The 11,165-nt window shown below is 41.5% G+C and overlaps 1 protein-coding gene across 6 annotated transcripts in view; it reads right to left on the reverse strand.

Moving 5' to 3' along the window:
- LOC110531067 (DNA (cytosine-5)-methyltransferase 3A) overlaps positions 1 to 6,883 on the reverse strand; it is a 90,848-nt gene extending 83,965 nt beyond the window's left edge. For 3 of the 6 annotated variants that reach the window (XM_036984550.1, XM_036984549.1, XM_036984548.1), the window contains exons 1-2: positions 6,697 to 6,883; positions 5,715 to 5,843 (exon numbers count right to left, since the gene is read on the reverse strand). In XM_036984550.1, the coding sequence (XP_036840445.1) occupies positions 5,715 to 5,768 (54 nt within the window). In that variant the 5' untranslated portion in view covers positions 5,769 to 5,843; positions 6,697 to 6,883. Of the gene's footprint in view, positions 1 to 5,714; positions 5,845 to 6,696 lie in introns of those variants that run through there. The other 3 variants (XM_036984554.1, XM_036984551.1, XM_036984552.1) reach the window with 2 other exon arrangements.
- Between the last annotated feature and the right edge of the window lie 4,282 nt (positions 6,884 to 11,165).

Genomic DNA, 11,165 nt, shown 5'->3' on the forward strand with positions numbered 1-11,165 from the left:
ACACAACACTGTTACAACAGACACAACACTGTTACCACAGACACAACAATGTTACTGCAGACACAACACTGCTATCACAGACACAACACTCTGGTGCAGACACAACACTGTTATTACAGACACAACACTCTGGCACAGACACAACACTGTTATTGCAGACACAACACTGTTATTGCAGACCCAACACTCTGGCACAGACACACCACCGTTACCACAGACACGGCACCGTTATCACAGACACAACAATGTTACTACAGACACAACACTGTTATTACAGACACAACACTGTTATTACAGACAACACTGTTATCACAGACACAACACTGTTATTACAGACAACACTGTTATTACAGACACAGCACTGTTATTACAGACACCACTGTTATCACAGACACAACACTGTTATTACAGACAACACTGTTATTACAGACACAGCACTGTTATTACAGACATAACACTGTTATTACAGACGCAGCACTGTTACCACAGACACAGCACTCTGCTACAGACACACTACACTGGTACAGACACAACACTGTTACTACAGACACAACACTGTTACAACAGACACAACACTGTTACCACAGACACAACAATGTTACTGCAGACACAACACTGCTATCACAGACACAACACTCTGGCACAGACACAACACTGTTATTGCAGACACAACACTGTTATTGCAGACACAACACTCTGGTACAGACACAACACTGTTATTACGGACACAACACTGTTATTGCAGACACAACACTCTGGCACAGACACACCACCGTTACCACAGACACGGCACCGTTATCACAGACACAACAATGTTACTACAGACACAACACTGTTATAGCAGACACAACACTGTTACGACAGAGACAACACTGTTATTACAGACACAACACTGTTATTACAGATACAACACTGTTATTACAGACACAACACTGCTACTTCAGACACAACACTCTGGTACAGACACAACACTCCGGCACAGACACAACACTGTTATTACAGACACAACACTCTGGTACAGACACAACACTGTTATTACAGACACAACACTCTGGTACAGACACAACACTCGGGTACAGACACAACACTGTTACTACAGACACAACACTGTTACAACAGACACAGCACTGTTACCACAGACACAACAATGTTACTACAGACACAACACTGCTATCACAGACACAACACTCCGGTACAGACACAACACTGTTATTACAGACACGACCCTCTGGTACAGACATAACACTCCGGTACAGACACAACACTGTTATCACAGACACAACACTGTTATCACAGACACAACACTGTTATTACAGACACAACACTCCGGTACAGACACAACACTGTTATTACAGACACACACTGTTATCACAGACACAACACTCTGGTACAGACACAACCCTGTTATCACAGACACAACACTCTGGTACAGACACAACACTGTTCTCACAGACACAACACTGTTATCACAGACACAACACTCTGGTACAGACACAACACTGTTATCACAGACACAACACTCTGGTACAGACACAACACTGCTATCACAGACACAATACTGTTATCACAGACACAACACTGTTATCACAGACACAACACTGTTATTACAGACACAACACTCCGGTACAGACACAACACTGTTATTACAGACACACACTGTTATCACAGACACAACACTCTGGTACAGACACAACACTGTTATCACAGACACAACACTCTGGTACAGACACAACACTGTTCTCACAGACACAACACTGTTATCACAGACACAACACTCTGGTACAGACACAACACTGTTATCACAGACATGCCCCTCTGGTACAGACACAACACTGTTACGACAGACACAACACTGTTATCACAGAAACAACACTGTTCTCACAGACACAACACTGTTATCACAGACACAACACTGTTATTACAGACACAACACTGCTATCACAGACACAGCACTGTTATTACAGACATACCCCTCTGGTACAGACACAACACTCTGGTACAGACACAACACTGTTATCACAGACACATCACTGTTACTACAGACACAACACTGTTATAGCAGACACAACACTGTCACTTCAGACACAACACCGGTATTACAGGCACAACACTCTGGTACAGACACAACACTGTTATTACAGACACAACACTCTGGCACAGACACAACACTGTTATTACAGACACAACACTCTGGCACAGACACAACACTCTTGTACAGACACAACACTCTGGTACAGACACAACACTCGGGCACAGACACAACACTGTTATTACAGACACAACACTCTGGCACAGACACAACACTCTTGTACAGACACAACACCGGTATTACAGGCACAACACTCTGGTACAGACACAACACTGTTATTACAGACACAACACTCTGGCACAGACACAACACTGTTATTACAGACACAACACTCTGGCACAGACACAACACTCTTGTACAGACACAACACTCTGGTACAGACACAACACTCTGGTACAGACACAACACTCGGGCACAGACACAACACTGTTATTACAGACACAACACTCTGGCACAGACACAACACTCTTGTACAGACACAACACTCTGGTACAGACACAACACTCTGGTACAGACACAACACTGTTATTACAGACACAACAGTCTGGCAAAGACACAACACTGTTATTACAGACACAACACTCTGGCACAGACACAACACTCTTGTACAGACACAACACTCTGGTACAGACACAACACTCGAGTACAGACACAACAGACACATAAATATGTTACAGATACACAACCAGAGGTTTCACTGCAGAGCCCTCTGACGTGGCTGATTAGTGAATGCCAACATCAATACACTGTGGGTTCCCTCAGAGTGTTTTGTCTGTTTCTATGAGAACAACAGCTAGTGGTGCATAAACATTGTATGTGGCCCTTTCCTTTATCTGTGACTGGTTGAAAAACGAAGGAAAGAAGAGATGGAGGAACCCGACCAATAAGAAAATCTCTCTCTCAGCTGTGATAGTGGAATGGTTGCTAAGGAGCAGAAACTGCTTAGCAACCGTCTCCAGAGCTGCTGTGCTGACTAAACCTCTGATGTCACTTCCCTAATGATCAGCATAGAAACCACCCAGGTAACCTATGACCACCCCCCATCCGCTAACACACACACATGCGCGCACACCCTCCCCTCCCCATCTCTCTCTCTGTCTGTCTCTCTCTCTCTCCCTCCCTCCCTCCTTCCCCCTCACTTTTTTTATCTCTCCCTCCCCCTCTCTCTCTGTCTCTCGCTCTCTCTCACCCCCTGCTTTCGCCCTCACTATCTTTGGTCTATTTTGATCTTTGGCAGGTTATTTAGGGCTGCTGTTGTTGCTAAGCAACCAGACGGGTAACTGGGAGACAGCAGGAAAGTCCCACTGCCGCAGACAGACCCCGAAAATACCTCCTCTGTCTGTCTCTATTTCAGCCTCCTCTCTCTCTCTCCCTCCTCTCTTTCTCTCTCCCTCCTCTCTCTCTCTCTCTTTCCCGTCTCTCTTTCTGTTTTCCTTCACTGTCTCTTCCTCCTCTCTCTTGTGTGTACAGTACCTACAGTATGTACAGTATGGTAGTACAACATCTCATTCCCTTTCCCATTAGGAACACCTACACTTTCCATAGACTGACCAGGTGAATCCAGATGAAAGCTAGCATCCCTTATTGATGTCACTTGTTAAATCCACTTCAATCAGTGTAGATGAAGGGGAGGAGACGGGTTAAAGAAGGATTTTGAAGCCTTGAGACAACTGACACATAGATTGTGTGTGTGTGTCATTCAGCGGGTGAATGGGCAAGACAAAATATTTAAGTGTCTTTGAACAGGGTATGGTAGTAGGTGCCAGGCTCACCAGTTTGAGTGTGTTAAGAACTGCAACACTGCTGGGTTTTTTACACTCAACAGTTTCCTGTGTGTATCAAGAATGGTCCACCACCCAAAGGACAAGCCAACTTGACACAACTGTGGGAAGCATTGGAGTCAACATGGACCAGCATCCCTGTGGAATGCTTTCGACACCTTGTAGAGTCCATGACCCAAAGAATTGAGGCTGTTCTGAGGGCAAAAGTGGTGCAACTCAATATTAGGAAGGTGTTCCTAATGTTTTATCCACTCAGTGTATTTTGGTGCCTATTTAGCTGGATCTACATACATGGTGACAGATATGGCAGCTCTGTTTCTAGCTCCTAAGCAACTACGCAGTAATTCGTTTTTTGTGGTGAAGGTAGGAAACAACATCCTCAACACTGGGGCCCCACAAGGGTGTGTTCTCAGCCCCCTCCTGTACTCCCTGTTCACCCATGACTGCATGGCCATGCACGTCTCCAACTCAATCATAGTAGGCCTGATTACCAACAATGACAAGACATCCTACAGGGAGGAGGTGAGGGACCTGAGAGAGTGGTGCCACGAAAATAACCTCACTCAACGTCAACAAAACAAAGGAGCTAACCACATCGACGCCCCTAACCACATCGACAGGACAGTAGTGGAGAAGGTGAAAAGCTTCAAGTTCCTCGGTGTACACATCACTGATGATCTGAAATGGTCTACCCACACAGACAGTGTGGTGAAGAAGGCGCAACAGTGCCTATACAACCTCAGGAGGCTGAAAAAATTTGTCCTGGCCCCTAAAACCCTCACATACTTTTACAGGTGCACAATTGAGAGCATCCTGTCAGGCTGTATTACCCCCTGGTATGGCAACTGCACCGCCCACAACCACAGGGGTAGTGAGGTCTGCACAGCGCATCACCGGGGGTAAACTACCTGCCCTCCAGGACACATACACCACCCGATGTCACAGGAAGGCCAAAAAGATCATCAAGGACATCAACCACCCGAGCCACTGCCTGTTCACCCCGCTATCATCCAGAAGGCAAGGTCAGTACTTGTGCATCAAAGCTGGGACCGAGAGACAGCTTCTATCTCAAGGCCATCAGACTGTTAAACAGCCATCACTAGCCAGCTACCACCAAGTTACTCAACCCTGCAACTTAGAGGCTGCTGTCCTGTATACATAGACTTGGAATCACTGGTCACTTTAATAATGGAACACTTGTCACTGTAATAATGTTTACATACTGCTTTACTCATTTCATATGTATATACTGTATTCTATTAGACTATTTTAGTCAATGCCACTCCTACATTTCTCATTTCTCATTCTAATATTTAGATATTTATTAATTGCATTATTTTACTTTTAGATTTGTCTTGTTATGAATTGTTAGATATTACTGCACCGTTGGAGCTAGGAACACAAGCATTTCGCTACACCGCAATAACATCTGCTGAAAATGTATATGTGACCAATAACATCTGCTGAAAATGAGTATGTGACAAATACAATTTGATTTGATTAGATTATTTGAACTATGCCTTTATATCGTGTGTGTGTGCATATTAGTGTGTGTGTGTGTGTGTGTGTGTGTGTGTGTGTGTGTGTGTGTGTGTGTGTTTGAGTGTGTGTGTGTGTGTTTGAGTGTGTGTGTGTGTGTGTGTACGTGCGTGCGTGCATGCGTGCGTGCGTGTGTGTGTGTGTGTGTGTGTGTGTGTGTTTGAGTGTGTGTGTGTGTGCGTGCGTGCGTGCATGCGTGCGTGCGTGTGTGTGTGTGTGTGAATGCAGAATGGTTAGTGAGCGATGTAAATAAATAACTGTTCGTTTAATTATTACACAAATACAGAAACACTCGCAGCCCTCACCATGTGTGTAGTGGGGTCCTCTGATGGTGGCAGTGTGGTAGTGTTGGACGGCATGGTGATGCTTGGTAACTGATTAAAATATTAAAACTGTCTCCGTAGCAACCAGGTGAGTCCCCCTTCAGTCCTCTCCTGACAACGAGAAAAACACAAAAACTTAGTTTAATATAAACAGTTAGTTTAGTATAAACAGAATCTAAGACGCACACCAGACATCTGTCTGTCTGTCTGTCTGTCTTTCTCTCTGCCTGTCAGTCTGCCTGTTTCTGTCTGTCTGTAAAAAGATTATCTATTTAGAGATGAGTACAGGATATGACATCATCACAGAGCTCACATACATCTGACAACAGCACATACCATACTATGCAGTGTGTGTGTGAACCACACCACCTTAACTCAAAGTCAACTCACCACAGAGACAAAGACAGTTTCTGTAGGTCACACACAGTATAGTATGGTATGTTCTGTTTTAATACTACACAGTATAGTATGGTACGTTCTGTTTTAATACTACACAGTATAGTATGGTACGTTCTGTTTTAATACTACACAGTATAGTATGGTATGTTCTGTTTTAATACTACACAGTATAGTATGGTACGTTCTGTTTTAATACTACACAGTATAGTATGGTACGTTCTGTTTTAATACTACACAGTATAGTATGGTACGTTCTGTTTTAATACTACACAGTATAATATGGTATGTTCTGTTTTAATACTACACAGGCTACAATATCCAACTAAATCAGAGAGGAGGCAATAAAACCGGATCCGTGTTGTTGTTGTTCCCCTGCCTGCAAGAAGCTCTTATGGGGCAGGTACAGCGGCCACGCGCCCCTAGACAGAATGCACCCGTTAACCTCGACAGGCAGGCACGCGCCCCAGCGTCAGTTCCGTGTGCCTGCATCTGGAGGAAAACCCGACTCTATCGGACCTCCGCGAGACTAGCAGACTTCCATTACGTGCAATCATTATTTTCTTACCGGAGGAGATGTCCGGTTTGTCTTGAACCAAATAAAACTCCTCAAGTTCACGCGCCGTTGCCTTGTATACGGTACACATCTGCACGCGCACAGCGGAACCGATCCAGGCTTTCTCCGTGCTTTATCCCCGGCCTCCTCTCTCTCGCTCTCGCGCTCTCTCTGCCTCCCTCCCTCTCTTTCTGAGCTGCAGAGGAGAGGTCGCAGCACCGGATAACGTCTCCGCCAGGTCCTAGAGTCTGGAATCTGATAACCACTAGAACCTTATGTCCTCACATGGAACATATGTTGGTCTCTACCCACTTACCCACTAACCTAGAACAAGGTCCGGGAGGCCTCCCTTGTGTTCACGTTTTTTTTTTTTTTTGCCATAGCACTACACAGATGATTAAAATCATCAAAACTTGATGATGAGTTGGTTATTTGCATTGTAGTGCCTGGGCACCTTAGACATACTGTTTTATCCATGTACTGTATGTAGTGTATTCTAGTCAAGTCTCATCCTATATCACTACTGCTGTACACACATTTTCTATTCATACAGTATTCTGTCCATAATGTGTAAACACACAATCCTATATAACTACTGTCTATACACACCACCCTATTATAACTACTGTCTATACACACTATCCTATTATAACTACTGTCTATATACACCACCCTATTATAACTACTGTCTATACACACCATCCTATTATAACTACTGTCTATATACACCACCCTATTATAACTACTGTCTATACACACCATCCTATTATAACTACTGTCTATACACACCATCCTATTATAACTACTGTCTATATACACCATCCTATTTAACTACTGTCTATACACACCACCCTATTATAACTACTGTCTATAAACACCACCCTATTATAACTACTGTCTATATACACCACCCTATTATAACTACTGTCTATACACACCATCCTATTATAACCACTGTCTATACCCACCACCCTATTATAACTACTGTCTATACACACCACCCTATTATAACTACTGTCTATATACACCATCCTATTTAACTACTGTCTATACACACCACCCTATTATAACTACTGTCTATAAACACCACCCTATTATAACTACTGTCTATACACACCATCCTATTATAACTACTGTCTATACACACCACCCTATTATAACTACACTCTATACACACCACCCTATTATAACTACTGTCTATACACACCACCCTATTATAACTACTGTCTATACACACCACCCTATTATAACTACTGTCTATATACACCACCCTATTATAACTACTGTCTATATACACCATCCTATTATAACTACTGTCTATACTGTCTATACACACCACCCTATTATAACTACTGTCTATACACACCACCCTATTATAACTACTGTCTATACACACCATCCTATTATAACTACTGTCTATATACACCATCCTACATAACTACTGTCTATACACACCACCCTATTATAACTACTGTCTATACACACCACCCTATTATAACTACTGTCTATACACACCACCCTATTATAACTACTGTCTATACACACCATCCTACATAACTACTGTCTATACACACCATCCTATTATAACTACTGTCTATACACACCACCCTATTATAACTACTGTCTATACACACCACCCTATTATAACTACTGTCTATACACCACCCTATTATAACTACTGTCTATACACACCACCCTGTTATAACTACTGTCTATACACACCACCCTATTATAACTACTGTCTATACACACCATCCTATTATAACTACTGTCTATACACACCACCCTATTATAACTACTGTCTATACACACCACCCTATTATAACTACTGTCTATACACACCACCCTATTATAACTACTGTCTATACACATCATCCTATATAACTACTGTCTATACACACCACCCTATTATAACTACTGTCTATACACACCATCCTATATAACTACTGTCTATACACACCACCCTGTTATAACTACTGTCTATACACACCACCCTATTATAACTACAGTCTATACACACCACCCTATTATAACTACTGTCTATACACACCATCCTATTTAACTACTGTCTATACACACCACCCTATTATAACTACTGTCTATACACACCACCCTATTATAACTACTGTCTATACACCACCCTATTATAACTACTGTCTATACACACCACCCTGTTATAACTACTGTCTATACACACCACCCTATTATAACTACTGTCTATATACACCATCCTATTATAACTACTGTCTATACTGTCTATACACACCACCCTATTATAACTACTGTCTATACACACCACCCTATTATAACTACTGTCTATACACACCATCCTATTATAACTACTGTCTATATACACCATCCTACATAACTACTGTCTATACACACCACCCTATTATAACTACTGTCTATACACACCACCCTATTATAACTACTGTCTATACACACCACCCTATTATAACTACTGTCTATACACACCATCCTACATAACTACTGTCTATACACACCATCCTATATAACTACTGTCTATACACACCACCCTATTATAACTACTGTCTATATACACCATCCTATTATAACTACTGTCTATACTGTCTATACACACCACCCTATTATAACTACTGTCTATACACACCACCCTATTATAACTACTGTCTATACACACCACCCTATTATAACTACTGTCTATACACACCACCCTATTATAACTACTGTCTATACACACCACCCTATTATAACTACTGTCTATACACACCATCCTATATAACTACTGTCTATACACACCACCCTGTTATAACTACTGTCTATACACACCACCCTATTATAACTACAGTCTATACACACCACCCTATTATAACTACTGTCTATACACACCATCCTATTTAACTACTGTCTATACACACCACCCTATTATAACTACTGTCTATACACACCACCCTATTATAACTACTGTCTATACACACCACCCTATTATAACTACTGTCTATACACCACCCTATTATAACTACTGTCTATACACACCACCCTGTTATAACTACTGTCTATACACACCACCCTATTATAACTACTGTCTATACACACCATCCTATTATAACTACTGTCTATACACACCACCCTATTATAACTACTGTCTATACACACCACCCTATTATAACTACTGTCTATACACACCACCCTATTATAACTACTGTCTATACACATCATCCTATATAACTACTGTCTATACACACCACCCTATTATAACTACTGTCTATACACACCATCCTATATAACTACTGTCTATACACACCACCCTGTTATAACTACTGTCTATACACACCACCCTATTATAACTACTGTCTATACACACCATCCTATTTAACTACTGTCTATACACACCACCCTATTATAACTACTGTCTATACACACCATCCTATTTAACTACTGTCTATACACACCATCCTATTTAACTACTGTCTATACACACCACCCTATTATAACTACTGTCTATACACACCATCCTATTTAACTACTGTCTATACACACCACCCTGTTATAACTACACTCTATACACACCACCCTATTATAACTACTGTCTATACACACCACCCTATTATAACTACTGTCTATACACACCATCCTATTTAACTACTGTCTATACACACCATCCTATTTAACTACTGTCTATACACACCATCCTATATAACTATTGCTGTACACACCTTTTCTATTCATATACTGTCCATAATATTTATACACACCATCATATATACTGAACGAAAATATAAACACCATATGTAACAATTTAAAAGATCTCTCTAAAACGAATTTGGAGGCGGTTTATGGTAGAGAAATTAACATGACATTATCTGGCAACAGCTCTGGTGGACATTCCTGCAGTCAACATGCCTACTGCACACGCCCTCAAAACATGAGGCATTGTGTTGTGTGACAAAACTGCACATATTAAAGTGGCCTTTTATTGTTCTCAGCACAAGGTGCACCTGTGTACCGATCATGCTGTTTAATCATCTTTTTGATATGCCACACCTGTCAGGTGGATGGATTATCTTGGCAGAGTAATGCTCTCTAAGAGGGATGTAAAGAAAGTTGTGCACAACATTTGAGAGAAATAAGCTTTTTGTGTGTATGGAACATTTCTGGTATCTTTTATTTCAGCTCATGAAACATGGGACCAACACTTTACATGTATATTTTTGCTCAGTATAATACACCACATGGAGTGCATATGATAATATAATGCTTTACTCTGATATTGCTCGCTCTGATGTTGCTCATTCGTCTTGTTTGCTTGTTGGATTATGTGTATATTGTTATTGTATTGCTGGTTATTACTGTACTAGTGGAGCTAGAAACATAATCATTTCACCTGCCATGACATCTGTGTGTGTGACCAATAAACTTTGATTTGATTATTGAAGATATTTTGATATGCAGCCTAATCCAGTAATTGTCCTTATTTTAAGATTGACAATTCGACTATA

The sequence above is a fragment of the Oncorhynchus mykiss genome, chromosome 8 (assembly GCF_013265735.2).
Source record: "Oncorhynchus mykiss isolate Arlee chromosome 8, USDA_OmykA_1.1, whole genome shotgun sequence".
In the NCBI taxonomy this organism is placed as follows: domain Eukaryota; kingdom Metazoa; phylum Chordata; class Actinopteri; order Salmoniformes; family Salmonidae; genus Oncorhynchus; species Oncorhynchus mykiss.